Source organism: Pseudonaja textilis, chromosome 3, assembly GCF_049901715.1.
Source record: "Pseudonaja textilis isolate UNSWEBS1 chromosome 3, rPseTex1.2, whole genome shotgun sequence".
Classification (NCBI taxonomy): Eukaryota; Metazoa; Chordata; class Lepidosauria; order Squamata; family Elapidae; genus Pseudonaja; species Pseudonaja textilis.
Genome location: NC_141992.1, coordinates 176,857,520 through 176,874,569, shown reverse-complemented (window position 1 = coordinate 176,874,569; position 17,050 = coordinate 176,857,520). Strand labels below are relative to the sequence as shown.

The 17,050-nt window shown below is 37.3% G+C and overlaps 1 protein-coding gene across 1 annotated transcript in view; it reads left to right on the top strand.

Annotated features, from left to right (window-relative positions):
- Window positions 1–17,050, top strand: part of RGS22 (regulator of G protein signaling 22) — an 89,802-nt gene that overhangs the window by 41,549 nt on the left and 31,203 nt on the right. The window contains exons 15-17 of the mRNA XM_087930402.1: window positions 12,557–12,751; window positions 15,127–15,219; window positions 16,819–16,985. Coding sequence (XP_087786528.1) covers window positions 12,557–12,751; window positions 15,127–15,219; window positions 16,819–16,985 — 455 coding nt within the window. The remainder of the gene's footprint in view (window positions 1–12,556; window positions 12,752–15,126; window positions 15,220–16,818; window positions 16,986–17,050) is intronic.

The window sequence follows — 17,050 nt, the reverse complement described above, 5'->3', positions numbered from 1 at the left end:
GGAGAATTTACTGGGCAATTTCTAGTTGATCATCAACTTTCTGTTAATTTTTACAAAGAAGGATAAAATGTAACTTTGCCTATGAGTCTTTAAGAATGGACAAGGTTCATGCTTTACCACATTGACATACAATGAAAATTAAATTGAATTTGATGTTAAATCATTTTTATGTATGTTTATTATTTAAGCAACAGACAATGGAAACCATAATTATGATTTCAGCAGGGAAAACCAGAATATGCATTGCTTCTCAAAGGGAAAGAACCTCTTCATTTTCATTTTAAATTCTTATATACAAGTGCATGCACATACTGTACAGTATATTCCTCAAATGTTCAGATATCCAACTTTTTGGTTAAGGTTTTGGGTTTCTTTGTAGTTTTAATGAAACAAATGCTGCCATAAAACCTGTAGGAAGTGTCATGGATTTCTACCAGGACCACCCAAATGTTAAGATCTGTTTGCCTGATGGAAGAGATATGAGCATTCAATAAATTTGATTATTTTTATTGTCATAGCAGCATCAAATAATCTTCATTTCATGTCCTCTCAGTTTTTGTTTCTCCTGCTGGTTGTTGCAGGACTTCATTAAAATCCTTGTAAACCCTTGTTGAGGTAATCAGGTATTAAGGTTTTAAAGGGATTCCTTGGAGTTATATACTTCAATAAGTCAGATAATTAGTTGCAATAAATACACACATAATAAAGTAGTAATATCTTGGATATATTTAATTTTAGAACATACAAATTTGACTCTGGACTTCAGATTTTCAGATCTTTGGGGGTTTTACACTTTTGAAGGCCCCAAACTTTTGTGGACTCTGGCAACTTGGGGCCTATTTTTCTTCCTGTCTCAGCATCCTTCTTACTATGATGTATTAGTAGCTCTTCTACTCCAAAAATCTCCCTCCAGGTGAGAGGGTTTGAGGAGGAAGAGTATCTGTTTATTCCTGAGAATAAACAGCAGACAGGGAAGATACCCCATCCAAAGGTGGTATTCAGCAGGTTCTGACCAGTTCTGGAGAACCGGTAGTGGAAATTTTGAGTAGTTCAAAGAACCGGCAAGTACCACCACTGACTGGAGATTTTATAGTATCCTTCCCCTGCCACACCTACAGAACCAGTAGTAAAAAAAATGAATCCCACCACTGACCCCATCCCTATTAATTACTCCTCTATCTAGAAGTTTCAATTCTGACTTCAGTTGGGAAGCCTTTGGTAGTTGTCCAACAACTCCTCTGATATCAGCACTTTTCCTCTCAGTATCTGAAGAAGCCATAGGTGATAAAGTTGCAATGCAAATCAGTCAGGGCTTGGTTTTGGTTGGGTACTGGGCATATAGAACTGTTAAAGGAGTGTGTGGACACCAACTCCTATTTTCCAGGTTCTGGCTGGGTCTGTTGAACTCTTCAGTGAAATAAATATTCTGGTCTGCCTCTTCTGTGCCAAAAATCCAAATATGCTCCATCTCAAAGTATTCCTTTTCCACATCAACATGGACAGTGCTGCTGGTAGTGTGGTAAGAAATACGAGGGCATCCTAGGATGGGAAGATATGGAAGAAAATCAGGTTTATCTCTAATATAATTGGAAGCTACAGTAAAGTCCATGATCAGTCCATGTACTGGGAAAAGTCTTAGATGCATGGCATCCAGGGTTTTTTTAGATAATTGTTTACCAGAAGGAAATCTGGTAGAAAGCTAGATGAAGTCTCCTGCAGCAATGGTGAGGTCAGTAGTTTCCTGGCAACTTTGATTAGCAGTTTGTTCGTAGGAAACCTTGGCAAGTTTCAGGAATCATTATGCTGCCTGGAGAAAGTGATGTGAATGGTAGCAATATAAGGCTTGAAATTATGATATATGAGTAATAGAATAAACTGACTTATTATAACCGCTCAAGCCAATTTTCTTCCTGGCAGTTTAGTATATAAAACCGTCCCATTTCCCATTTCTATAGGAAAATTAAGAGAATATGCCAAATGAACTTGGTTACAGATGCTGAGCAGAAGAACATCTGCGCATTCAGAAATTGGCTTTGATTATAAGAATTTGCCATCTATGGTTGCCCCTCAAGGATACAAGGCTGATTTGTGTTCAGTAGAAGGTTCCATGGGATTATTTTGATGCCAAAATCTATTTGGACCTAAAGAGGCATTGCAGAGAAAGACTAAATTTGAAGAATAGCAGAAAGGATGAAATCATGAGTTCATCTTCAAAGATCTGAATCCTGTTTAATATTCTGATTTTTCCATCCAAGATCCTGACTTAAGAAGAGGGCATTGGATCATATCCTGTCTAATGATTGCAGGGGTGCTTAGGGCTTTTGTGACAAACCCTTATCTGTAACAAAACCCTTAGATTGTTATCTCATACAGGGGAAGCTTAGCAGGGCAAGCTTCATCAAAATGGCCAGATTCTCCACAATATAGGTACAGTTTTTTTGTGGAGCAAAGGTTGCAGCTTAACCCTGACAAGACTGGGGTGGGTGGATTATGGATTTCTGAATCAACTGGAATCAATCATTGTTAATTCTTGATAGGACAGTACAAACCCCAGATAAAATTGATGTACAATTGCCCACTTGAAGAGCAGATGTCAGCCATGGTCAGGGGGCTCTTTGGTGGATTTGTCTTATGTGCCCCTTGCATCCTGGACTGAGATGTTCTGCTTGCAGTCACTCATACTTTAGTCATTTCCTGACTGGATTATTCCAATGCACTCAATATGTGGGCCTGCTTTTGAAGCACACTCAGGTACTTCAACTGGTGCAGAATGTAGTGAAGCACGCAGTTTTGGGGGCACCAAAAGTCACCATGCAACATTACTACTGTGTGAGCTGCGTTGGCTTCCAATAGGCTTCCAGGTACAATTCAAGGCATTGGTTAAAACTCTACATGGTGTGGGACTATCTAATTCCCAGGATTTCCACCTGTTCTACCAGATACAAGAGTTGGACATGCTCCAGGTGCCTCCTCTCAAACAGTGCCACCTTTTTCAAGGAGGCATGCCTTCTCGGTGACACTGTCCGTCCCATGAAACACTGTCAGTCTCCCCACCCATGTTCTTGGCCTTCTGGAAACTGTTAAAACCTGGCTTTCCCCCCTTGTGTTGGGGCAGAATATTAAGGCAGCCAGTTATATGTTTGTTTGTTTTATAATATTGTTATACAGTGTCTTGGATGAGTTTTTTTTTATCTTGATACAATTGCCAATCTCATTTGGCTTCAACCCTTTGGATGGTTCATCAGTTTTCAAGTTTGACAGAAAATTAGTTAATTGGTCTGTTTGGTTTCAGAAAAGGATCACCTTTTTTCAGCAATTTTGGTGAAAAAGCCAATTATAAATCATGCATAAGAACAATCCATAGAATAATATCCCATCCTTAAAAGTTGTTGATAATTGTTGGGACCTTCATAGTTGTCAGACAAGGAGGGAAGGGACCATCACTGAAGAACAATAGTCACAATTACTTTGATTATTTTATTGTGGTACATCACACAGATGTTCAGGCTGGATTTGGCATTTTTCTCCATCTATCAAGTCCTTCCCAAGAACTTGGGATAGGCAGATGTTGATGTTGGGTGGTATTGGGGTATTGTTTCAGAATGTAAGCTGTTCTGAGTAACATGCAAAATGCCTTTTTCAATTGACTGATGGTAAATTTGTCAATGCCGAAGGTGTTCAAGTGGTGTTCCAGTTGTTTTTGGGATTGTACCCAAGGCACCTATGTCTATTGGTATTTCTGATTCTAGATTTTATTTCCAGAACTGGTGCATTTATTTCAAATATCCTCTTCTTGTTGGACATGATCTACAATAACAAATCATTATTTCTTTATTTCAAATCAATGTATATTTGCAAAAAGTAAACATCTTTCTTTCCAGTAGTCCTGCGGCTGCTGGCCCTGGTTTCTCAGCCAATAATCCTGAGTCTTGTAGCCCATTTTTCAGCAGATATCTAGGAACTCCAATACATAGCATGGTCCTTGTTGACCTGGGTAACTACCGAATTGGTACGGGTTTCATTTAGCTTGAGTAAGGAGGCAGCATTAGAATGGACAGCTGGGTATATTCTGGCATGTACATGCTGAGCTAAGGGATTTGGTGCCAGGGTCAACTGGTCAAATTGGGACACTACTTGATTGTAATGCAGACCCAAAGATCCCATTTGTTTTCCTGCCTACATATTGTAATGGACTGAGGACCACTAATTTTTCAGGAAGAAACAATCGACACATGCTTTGTTACTGTAACACACCATTTTGGTCTCAGGACCTTTGTTTGCAACTTCATCTACTGTGGAAGACAATTCTTTCATCCAGAAGTTTTTCCAATTAGTTATCGTGCCTGAAAACCATTGACAAATTTACATTCCAGTAATTTTTAATGCTTTGAAAAGGCAACACTAGCCTGATTTATTTATTTTGATGTGAAAGAAGGGAGGAATTTAAGCACTGATTAGAATCTGAACAATTAGGCTATTTTCAGGAAAAGAAACGATATTTTCTTCCTTGGGATGTCTGTCATGAATTTTATAAGGTCATGTATTAATAGCTGACTGGTAAAATGAAGGATTCATAATCAGTGCTTGGAGTTTATGTAGAGACGACAAAGTTTTTGCTAAGCAACCACCCTCTACCATTTATCTGTACCTTTTAAACACAATAGGTTTATTCTTTTTTCTCTATTTAATTTTATTTCCAGTCTGGCCTGGTGGTGACAGTAGAACATAGCATAAAGAGAATAACTAAAACATTGTGAAAAGCTAAATCCACATGATCATTACAAGCAAATTCATCAAAGCACAATATCTGAAATTCTTCCACTAGCATAACTAACAGCCCAAATGTAATATAACAAATCAACACATGTGAGGCAATTTTTGATAGAGCTCTTGAGCTTGCTTTTATGGTTTTGTTTTTTAAATTCATTGTAACACAGATGAGAGTCAAGCTGTATTCAATCAAGATCAGTCAGCATATTGTGATTGTATTCTTTCAAATTCTGTCCAGTCTACATGAGTGCCAAAATTGAAGTAGAATCCTGGAATCAATGTCTAAGGCATATATCAAAATTTCATGGGATTGCAAGCTTTCATCAGAATTCTGTTTGATTATCAGGAGACTAACCTCATTCTAAAACAAGAACTGTATCTTGTCTAGTTATCCTTGTTGTGTTTTAGATTGGAGTGTGCACATTCAGTCATGGTAGCACGGTGGTTCATCTGTAAAAGTTAAAAAACAAGCCAAACAACAACTAGCATTGTCTGGTCATTTCATAATTCCTGAAAAATAAGAGAAGGAGAATAATTCACACTGAGTGGGTGAATATGAGAATGTTTCTTTAAAATTAAAGAAATTCACATAAACCTCTCCTGCTCTCTAACACACAACCCCCCACAATGGATTGTAAATAAACCATTTGCATTACCTTTGCTGAAGACCATAGTCTGGAAATCATTAGAGGCTACTTTATAAATGAACTTTCATTAAAGTCCTCTAAATTTTGTTCTTTTTCTGACTAGCACTATTCAAATAATATAACCTATAAGTGTGGACTGACTAAGACATGGAAAGTTCATTTTGTGGCAGAGATCCATATAAGTAGGACGTCAGTTCAATTAGTACTGTATGTGTAGAAATTCTTTACTGAGCCATCATTCAATGGTAATACTAAATATCTCTTGTTGAGTAGAAATTTCAACATTACAGTCTTAGAATTTTAGGACAGAAATTAGATAGCTTGTTCCAGTGGTGGGATTCAAATTTTTTTACTACCGGTTCTGTGGGTTTTGCTTGGTGGGCATGGCAGGGGAAGGTTACTGCAAAATCCCATTCCCACCCCATCCCACTAACCTGCTTTCCAGCTCCGTTCTCCTGTGCAAGGCAACCAAAGAAGGCCCAGCCAATCAGCTGAGACTCAGGAGGAGAGATAGATGGGGGCGGGGCCAGTCAGAGGTGGTATTTGCTGGTTCTCCAAACTACTCAAAATTTCTGCTACTGGTTCTCCAGAACTGGTCAGAACCTGCTGAATGCCATCTCTGGCTTGTTCCATCCTTACCTAATAAGGACAATCGGCTTTCTTATTTTCTCATTGCTTCGGCCATTCTATTTCCTTCATAAATAATCTCTTTTAAAAAGTTGAAATAAATGCATAATACTATTGTTGGTTAACTCTGAAAGCTATTTGAGTACAAAAAAGATCCAGTGTCAGTGCAAGTTTTATACTCTTGAGTTTGTAATGGCTGATCTTCTGTTTTAATGCTGGTTTATTTTAGTTTGGCAGAAAGAGGATGTTTTTGCAAAGGATAACTTTTGAGTCTTATTTAATTATTTTATAATTTTTACCTCCCATTATCCAATTGGGATATTTTACTTGGACAATTTCAGATATAAGTATTTTTGAATGATGGAATCAAAATGTTAAAAAGTAATGTTAAGGAAATCATTGGTGAGAGGCTACACATAAATTGTTGTTGTTAGTTGCGAAGTCGTGTCTGACCCATCATGGTGACCCCATGGACAACATTCCTCCAGGCCTTCCTGTCCGCTACCATCTTCTGGAGTCCATTTAAGTTCACGCCTACTGCTTCAGTGACTCCATCTAGCCACCTCATTCTCTGTTGTCCTCTTCTTTTGCCTTCAGTCTTTCCCAGCTCTTCTCCAGTGAGTCCATATTTCATCTTAATAATAACCATCATATGGAGAGATGTAAGGCACCTCCTTTAGCAATGTAGTTTTTATGATGGTTTTTCTGGATTTTATATTATATCGAATCAGTGCATACCAAAGCCAATATTCCAATGCTACATATAAACATGCATTTGTTCTGAAAGTTGTCCTTCCTTATTGTTAAGGCATTGACTTTCTCTTGGAGTTGACTTATGTGGCTAGGATTGAATTTCTAACAGATTCTTCATTTCTTCAATTTTTATACGAATGATTTATGATGTATCTTTCCTTGAACTCTGAGCATGGAGTGAATTTGTTGTTTAAATAATCAACACATATTCATGACAAGAAATGACAATGGAATCCAGAGAGACCGCTGCGGTATATGTTTCACTGAAATAAATAAGTAGGATATGCAAAACAATGGTCTAAATGTTTACAGTATAAATCTTTTTGTTTAAACTTCCAGTCATTGAGTTGCATCATCTTCCATTGTAGTCTCTTTCTGCATTTTCCAATTCATTCTTCCGAAACAAGAAATTCAGTTTTCTTTAGCCAATGAAATCTTGATTTCACTATTTTGTGATTTTCCTCTTATATTTTTCTTCTAAAGCTTTTTTCTATGCTTGTGTGCTTTGGGTTTATTGAGATTTCCAATGTCTGTTTCTCTTTATGTGGATGCTACAGTTTTCATTTCATAAGAATAATTATTTGGAGAACTAATTCGTTATTGCTGTTTATAGGATTGGTACTCTAAATTGAGATAATAATTAAAATTTCTTTTGAGCCAAATTTGATTCTTGATGACTTCAAGGACACATCCGTGCACTTTTCTTGGCAACAGTATGGATGTGGTTTGCTGTGAATGAATTGATAGAAGGAAGGATGGATGGATGGATGGTTGGATGCATGGATGAACAGATAGACTGACTGAGTGATATCCCAATATAGTCTACATTCTTGGAATTCCTTGGTGGTGCTTAATCCAACTATTAACTAGGACCAATTCTGGTTGGCTTCTGAGCCCAAACAAAGTCAATCAAAAGTTACCACCTACTGAGGTCTTTCAGGGTGTTCTTCATATCACTGTACATTACCCAGACATTTCCAGATAAATTGTTCCTTCATATTTTTAAAAATAGCTGTTTTGTATTTAGACGAATAATGTCACTTAAAACAAGCACTTAATTTGATTTCTATTAAGCCTTTTCATTTATTTGATTTATATCTGTCTTAACATTGTGATATATTAAAGAAAAGACAATGTAATCCAGAGAGAGAACCACTGTGTGTATAATGAAAGGAATGCATGTGGTTATTTTGCTATAAGTACATATAGTAAATTGCAAACTGAATTGGAAAAGGAAAACAGCAAACATATGTGGGAATTGGCCCTGGGAAAAAAATGTTGTTTAGAGGTAGAAAAATGAAAGACAGCTACAAGACATATAGTAAAGGCAGTTTATATAAAAAATATAATGCATTGTTCTGTAGATAGAAATTAAGCTGCTAGAAAATAATTCTGAATTGTGTTTGAGTACGATAGATCTAACTTTTTGACATTGTATGGCTAATCATAACTCGAGAAGGATTAATGCTTGATTAGAAAGTTTGAGTTTAAACATTGAAACTTGAAGAAAAGTTATGATTTTATAAAATGAGTCGATCCATATCTACTTTCCTAGATTCAGGATTTTAAAAGCCTGAATGCTGATCTGATTTTTGGGGGGTGGGGAAGGGGGTGTGAGGAAGGGGCATGGGGAAGGGGGAGCTGGATTTATTGTCTCCAGATTTTGCTCTTATAAATTACATAAAGATGCAAAACCCAAGCAGAACCCACATCTGGAAGTTGCTTTAGGCCCATCTCTAATACATTTTATATTATAGAGAAATATATAGAGGCAATATAGAATAAAACATTCTTCTTTTACTGAAGTAAAAAAGAAATCACCAAATAAACGAAGCCTGATATTCTATTATATATATACTGTGACTTTTGTATGAACTTTTCAAGCATTTATAGGCAACCATTTAAAACATATTTTCCATGTAATGGACTGTTTCATGCAATAATTGTTGGGAGTATCATCCTATACAAAGGCCATTTGAAAGTTTTAGTGTTCCAGAAAAAGAACTGGAAAGCATAAATAGAATGGGAATTGAACTTGTAATAGAGAGCTCTCACAATTAAGAAAAGGAAAAAGTGTATTAAAATTATTGGCACTCAGTAGTCAACTGATAGCAAATTATGTGAGTTGAAATCCGTCAGACCAAGTCCATCTCATCCAGCATACTGTTCTGTTGGACCCTTAGAACCAATGAAGAGCTCTGGTTTTAGCATTTGATCTGAGTGACAAGTGACATCACAAGGATCATAGTGTCATCACACAAATGTCATGGATGATATAATTTATGTCAGATGCTACAGCTCATTAATTTACTGTACAAGTAGTTCAATCATTATGATTGGCCTCATAGAACTTCCCTCAACCTGGGACTCTTTAGATCAGGGGTGTCCAACCTTGGCAACTTTAAGACTTGTGGACTTCAACTCCCAGAATTCTGGCTGTTCTGGCTGGACACCCCTGCTTTAGATGTAGGCTTGCCCTACCATTCTCAGAATTCCAAGTTTGCCAGCCTTTGTCCAAGTTGCCTTAGAATTCTGAAAAATACAACTCCACACCTTCAGAAGACACCATCTTGGAGAAGAACTTAAATTTCTCTTTGACCTGCAGTTTCAGCCTAGGGATAAGCTAAACCAGATAGCAATACACCCCTTTTGTACGTGAAAGGCTTGGTTCCTGATGCTGAGCTTGCTGTCTTGTTTGATTTTCCCAGCTCAATCTTTGCATTGATCTGAGATCAAAACTGCCTGGCTATTTCTATTTGATGCTTCAAAGCTTGTCTTGATTTTGGGAAGCAGATTAAGTATTAGCTGTGCTAGGTATGTTGAGCTTAAAGAAGACAAGGCTCAGGGGAAACATGATAGCAGCCTTCTAATACTTTAAAGAGCTGCAACAAGGAAAAAAAATGTAGATTTATACTCCATAATGCCCCAGGATAGGATAAGAACCAACAGATGGAAACTTTAGAGAGAGAGATACAAACTCAAAATAAGAAGGTATTTCCTGACTGTGAGAGCTGTTAAGCAGAGAAAACAACCTACTTCCTGGAGTCATGGGTGCTTCATCACTGGAGATTTTCAAACAGATGTTGGTCAGCCATTTGACTGGGATGGACTGGGGATTGTACAGGAGTTAGAGTAGAAGACATCCAAGTCACCTTTCAACCCTCCATTGCTATGGTTCTGTAATTCTATGCTTCAGAGGAACACAATAAAGGCAATTTTTCAACATTTCCTCTGAAACTGCAGAATGTTTGGTGGGAAATCAAGTCTTGCCTTGTCTATTAACTTCGGGAATTCTTCCAGCCTCCTTTAGGCAAGGTGTAGTGGCCTCTTTTTAACATCCTTCATTCCAAGGGGTAGTTTTGTATTTCCCCTCACGTTGCTGCTGCTATTGTTTTAGTCCCTTCCTTGTCCCCCTCCCCCAGCAAAAGCAAATATAGCAAGGAAAAAAAGCAGTGGAAGGGTGCCAGCTACTCCCCCTCTTCGCATCTTCCCATTGGCCAGCTGGAAGAAATCCTGGCTGGGACACTAGTGCAACAACCCAAGATTAGTGCCAGGACTGTGACTGTGAGGAGGTTTTTTCTCAATCTCTGTTTTAGAGTCCCGGGACAGTTAGTGGGAAATAGCTTGGATTGCTTGTTAAAAATCTATTTGCTCCAACTTTAATATGTCTGTTCCCAAGAGAGCTGTTATTCTGGACCCCATCTAAATTAGAAGATTATTCACTCATTTGAAAAAGAGGGTTTCCTAAATGATTGCACCCATATTATGGAACATCCTGACCCACAAAGTTAGCTGGTATCCTCCCTGGTTGTTTTTCATGTTGCTGGATGTGAATATTGTTTATTCAAACAAGCATTTGTTATATTTGGTAGAAAATATTTGTTACGTTTTGGTTTTAAATATTGACTCTGCGTGCTGTTCTTCGTTGTTTTGTTAAAATTGTTTTCATGTAATTGTAAACAGGCCTCTGGAGTGTTTTTATTCAAAAGGATATAGATGCCTTATTAAATAATGGTGCTGTGTAATGTTTCAGATCCAATTCTCCAAAATGCTTTGTAGCTGACAGGAGTACAACTTGTTGGGCTGGTCTGCAACTCTTTAAAGAAGCTCCCCAGCCTTAATAAATACAATACTGTAAAATCACCATATATTTATTCATCACAGTATGTACTCCCTGAAAGTATTCACATTTCGATATTGTGGTAAATTTTTTTAATGTAATATAGCATTCCCTCTCTTTTTAAAGTTCCATTTATTTAACATAATAATAAAATAAAATAGTTTCTACCAGGGGTGTGTAAAGTTTGATTTGGGAAAGCAATCTAGACAACTCCTTGAATTGACAGATTAAATTGTTAAATTACATCAATAATCTCAGTGACACCAGTTATTCCAATTGCATCAGAACTAATCTATGCATCTATGCATCATTAGTTCCTATCGAAACTACATTAAATTTGACTTTCCCAGCGTTTAGGACATTTACTGTTATGCTCCAAGCGTATTATAGAGAGTAGGAGACAAAAAATATTCTCAGCATATAGGACAGGAACCAGCTTTTATATAGCTATTTGTTCAAATCAGTTGTTCCTTTCTTTGACAATTTCTTTTAAAAAAACGTTTCTGCAGTCTGGTAATTTCAATTTATTCTTCAAAATTGCCTGACATTTGTTCACACTTATAACTCACAGAAGGTGAACTACATTGGGTCATCATTTATGATCAAGTCTCAAATGTTGTTTCACAGGGATGAAATAGGGAAAAATAATTGATTCAGGAATATCGCCAACAAGTGTCTCTATAGTTTTGGTAATGTTGCTGAAGATCTTATTAGGGATATGTTGGGGTTTTCAGCTGTTTTCAACTATTAGGCAATTGCTTGCTAAGAGCGATGTTGTTTTAGATAATGTGTACATGTGAAGAGAAATTACAGTCGTGAGGAGGACAATCTAAGAACATTTTGTGGTGCAGGTTGTTTTCTCTGATGTGTCAGCCCTGTGCTCAACCTGGATAGCTATAAATAAATGTCAGTATTTTAAAACATTGGTAGGACTGATCTTCTTCCAAAGGAAACAAGGCCAGCATAACTTTACCCTGAAACTTCTTACCAATCAAAAAATAAGCATAATAAGGTACATTGATGACTTATAGTTGTGGTTTAGTTGCTCTGAAGGTGCTGCAGGATGAGATGGCAGAGAACTCTGACGTTAAAGTGGATTTTACTACTAGACCACACACAGTGGCATTTTTCTAAAACCGCTTCTGTGTTTTTTGAAAAAAGAAATTTTCCATGTAACTATAATATCTCACAGATTTTAATTTATCCTGCCCTATGCTACTGCTCCTTCTTTATACAGTCCTTTCTTATATTCATTTGGTTTGGAACAGTATACTAAGGCTTACTACTGCATGATTTTGCTTTAAGTGTACAGTATAAGGCGTCAAAGTGTCCTTGTTTAAAAATCACTGTGTCTGCAACAATACGTAACATGTACTTATCTAGATCTTGTTCATAAATACCCATAAAGCTATGAAAGTTTGTGCATGAATCAGTCTTAGGATCAAGGTAAAAATATTATTATTTTTGTTTGAGGGGAAAAAATAAAGTTAGAAATCATCATTAATTACCGTATACAATAAAAAACTAAGGTAACTCAAATAATATTGCAACACTATTTTTGATCTTTCGTTTTAACAGAACTTTATTGTACTGGAAAATTGTTGAGCAATTTATCTCTCCTTTTTTTAATCTGACACAGCTCCTTTATGCCAATTATATTGCTCCTTCTGCTACTATGGCTATTGGAATAGAACAGACTACAAAAAATGAGATTTACAGAAGAATTGATCCGCCATTTGAAGATCTCTTTGACCCAGCAGAAGAATATATCCTCACCCTTCTTTTGGTTCCATGGATGAAGATGATAGAGGAAGACCGAGAAACGTATGGGAAGGTAATCTGTGAACCTATGAAGCCTGTCTTGATCTTCCTTACTATGACCTAGCCTCTGCTTCAGTAACCTTTGTTTAACTTTAGTCCAAGAGTATCAAACTCAAGGACCACAAGCTGAATCTGGCCCGCAGGGTGCTTAGGGGCCACTCAAGTGAAAGACCAGCCCACAATGCTTCTGCTATTTAAAGCAGAGCTCGGGAGGGCTGTAGGCGGCCCTCCTGAGCTTCATTTTCACTAGCAGAGGGTTTCAGGAGGCTGTCACAGCCCAAAACTGAGCTTGGGAACCCGTTTTCGCTGGTGTAGCGCTCAGGCCAGCACAGGTGCTGCCAACATGAGTGCTGTTGAGCTAGCCATTCCCACCCCAGCCTCCAAGGTCAAACACAACCCTGATGCGGCTCTCAATGAAACCAAGTTTGACACCCCTGTTTTAGTCCATTCCCACTATCATTAGGGAGACAGTCCGCATTTTTCATTCTCCCTTATTCCTCCCAAATCCTTTGTTTAAATGTAAAAAGGCTGCCATTGGCAATGTTTAACATAAGGCTTATTGTTATGCCGATTAAACAAAACAAAGTAATACAAGGTAATTTCTAGGCACATAGTTCTGCAAAAACCAAACAATATTACTAGCCATCTTTATACTCTTCAGCTTGTATTTAGAATAAAGTATTTAGTATTTAGCAGTTCAAAGGAGGTGATATTAGCAATTACTTCTTCCTTTTTGCCTGCAAGAATAGCAGTTTCAAAGAAAAAAATATTTTTAAATTGCTTAATTACAACCATTTCAATGTTAAGTTTTCGTAAATATTGCATAATGTTCCTGTTTAGAGACAATCAGCCTTTCTGTCCAAGTTAATTCCTCTATTTTCTTTTTCAATTCTATGGGTGTTGAGCATAGTACGAGTTTTGAATTTTTTTCTCCTTAAGTTTTTAGTTTTAGTTAAGTTTTTCCTCCTTAAGCATTTATGATTTTCTTTGTAATTAAACAGACCTTAGCAATTTTCCCAACATGCTGATACCTATGCTATATTTTAGTGCTCCCATTTTATTTGTTTATTATTTGTTTATCAACATTATTTGCAATTCAAATTTCTGGATTCAAATCCTACCAAGGTAGCTTACAAATAATATCAAAATTTGTTCATGTTTCAGTAAAAATTATTTGTCTATAGTCCTAATAAGCACTACTCATTCATTATCAGAAGAAGCAATGATCTTTTTAGTGCTTTTAGCATATTTTTAATAACAATTTAATAACAATTTTCATGCAAAACAAAAATCAAATCAAATCAAATGTATCAATTACTGTAGCATACACACACCGCTAGTGACTTTGCCACAGTTTTCTTTGAAAATGAGAGGATATTTCTCCCTAAGTGAGATTCTGTGATGGAATGTAGTCTGGATTCCCAGGAGGGAGGGGTTGCATTTCAGAGGGCGAAGTATTGAATGTTTGGTCTGGAGGAATTGGGTAAAACAGCTGCTCCTTAATAATTCCCAGAGTATATCTACAGTGAGGCAAATAGTTGCTTTAGTTTGGGAAGATTTCTGTCTATACTGTATTTCCCCGAAAATACAGTCCAGCCCAAAAATACAGCCTACCCCGAAAACAAGCCCTAGCCCGATTTTCATATCTGTGCTTAATATAAGCCCTACACCCAAACTAAGCCCTCGTTAAGCCCCGCCCACATCTGGTTGTATAAGATGGGGCGAGGCACATGCATAAAAATCAAACTAGGGTGGGGGAAGGGGTGGGGCTCACAGCTGGATACCACATGACACATTGGTGTGGCACATCACAATGGTGTTGCCGCTCGAGCATGCAATGATACAACACACTAGGTGGCCTCCTCCTGTGAGCAGCAGCACTGGCGTGATGAGCCATACAACATCTGGCCACAAGCACCCATGAGTGGACGCAGAAGAATTCAGGCAACAGCACGACAGGTGTTGGAACTTGAGAGGCCTGGCTGCGGTGGTCCTAAGGTAAGTGGGTAGGACATTCCCCCAAAATAAGACCTGATGCTTATTTTTTGGCCCAAAAGAAAATAACATTGGGTCTTATTTTCCGGGAAACATGAAGAATAAAGTACAATAAAAGAAACTATCAGAAGCAACTTCGCATGTCTTTCTTGATTCTGGAGGAGCCAAATGGATGCATACAATATTTGTTGCTTTAGCAACAGCAAATATTCTTGAATCATCTGATCTGTGGGAAATGCAACATGCAGAGATATGTCTCTTAAACATCTGTCTTGTTCCTGGCAAGTGTGGCTCTTTTCTACCCACTGTCATTGGCAGCTTTCCTCTCCTACCCCTTTGTCTTTCTTTCTATAATATGTACTGGGTGGATGACAGAAGTTATTATTTTATTAGGTGGAGCTGGTGGAAGAAATTCGACAGCTGGACTCTGTGTACTTTAAAAAGCTGAAGGATTTGCAGGCAGAGGGCATTTCCAAGAAGGATGAGGTAAAGGCAAGCACCTATTAACAAAAGCAACATCCTTATTCTTGCCTCATATTTAGTGCTTAACCCTGTGTGCTTCTCTGTGGCAACAAATCTGTCTCTTGAGAAATTTATGAAGTTTTTACAGGATGCAGTTCTATATTACAAACTTTTAATCTACAAACGTACCTGCCAATTTCTGCATGGCTTCAAAATTATAGTGAGTGTGTCACTAGAAAAGACTTGCTGTGTAAACCAACAATATTTGACCTATTGCTATTAATACTACTAATGCTGTTACTACTAATTGATAAGATAGAAGAAAGAATATGGGATGATAAACATACAACTCCAATACAGGGGAAATTTTATCTGATTATCAAATGCAAATGAATATTGTTTTCTTTCTATGAACTTGGGGGAATTAATATTAAATGTAAGCAGTTGGTGACTCACCTCAAAAGCAAAAACCTCCAGCTTTATATTAAAAGTAGTGAGAAATGAATTGTAGGGCTCACTAGATTTGTAGGGCTCACTAGATTTTATTGGCATCTTAATGCTACATTCATTGCTCTTTCTCACATATACACTGATAGAGCATCAACTAGTTAACAATATTTCATACAATAGACCATAAAACACATGCTGGGCATATTCCTGAATAGTAGTAAGTATAATGGTATTTTTTATCATAAAAACCCATGGCTGTTCTCCTTTCTCTAGCAATAAGCAAATAGTTATACTGTTAAATCATATCCTAAGGCAGACTTCTGGAAATTCTCAACGTGTTGAACTTCAACCCTCCTAATTCCCAGCAAATGTAACCAAAGAAGTCCATTGCAAGGAGGACAATGGAACAGAACATACCAGTTTCCTTTAAGAAAAGTGCTTTGAAAGCATGATGTTACAAAATGGACCATTTTCAAAGCAACAATTTGGCTCTGAAATAGTGCTATAGGCAACATACGTGCAATATGCAGATCACCTTCTAGAAGTCATGTCCCCATTTTCTGGCTATATCTGCTATGGTGACCTAGATTCATATCTTGTGTTGAGAGAAACAATACATTATCTTCTCTTGAGCCATGAGGCTATATACCTTTAAAATGCCAGCAACTGTCATGATGCCAATGCTATATTAGGATGGTGATATAAAAAAGGAATAGATAACCTTTTTTCTTATATAGATATTCACACAACTCTAGCTTTTGTAGTCAGAAAGCCATTTATTAGTGACAAGAGATTATTCAGATATAATCTTTAATCAAATGCACCCAGTCACAGATCTGGACCGACAGAGGTGTCCTTTAATCTTTGATCCTGAAATATCCTTTAACCTCAAACTATCCACTATTGACTTCACCCCATTCCTAAGAGGTCTGTAAGGGGCGTGCATAAGTGCACAATCGTGCTTCCCATTCCTGTCCTTTTGTCCCCATTTATTCGTACCTATTTCCTGTATTCTTACTCATGTTTATACTTATACCTATTATCTTGTAAGCAATTGACAAACCAAATAAATAAATAAACAATGAAACTGCATAAAACAAAGAAGAAATACATATCTTTGTGGGCTAAGAAACCAGGAAATTTGAGTGTTATCTTGTACAACTTTTTCCTTAGGCTTTGGCAGTTGAAGAAGTTCTCCAGAAGTCTGAGTCTATTCGACTTGTAGAATCCATTGAACAGGAGTATTCTGAAGGTTACAAATCATACTCCATTATGAAATTGGTTAACAACAGGCTAGATTTTGAACAATTCCGTATCTTTCTTGAGCAGCAATCAGCAAGGTATTTCTCCTGTTATTGAGTGGCCCTATTCAGTGGTGGGATTCAACCTTTTTTTTCTACCGATT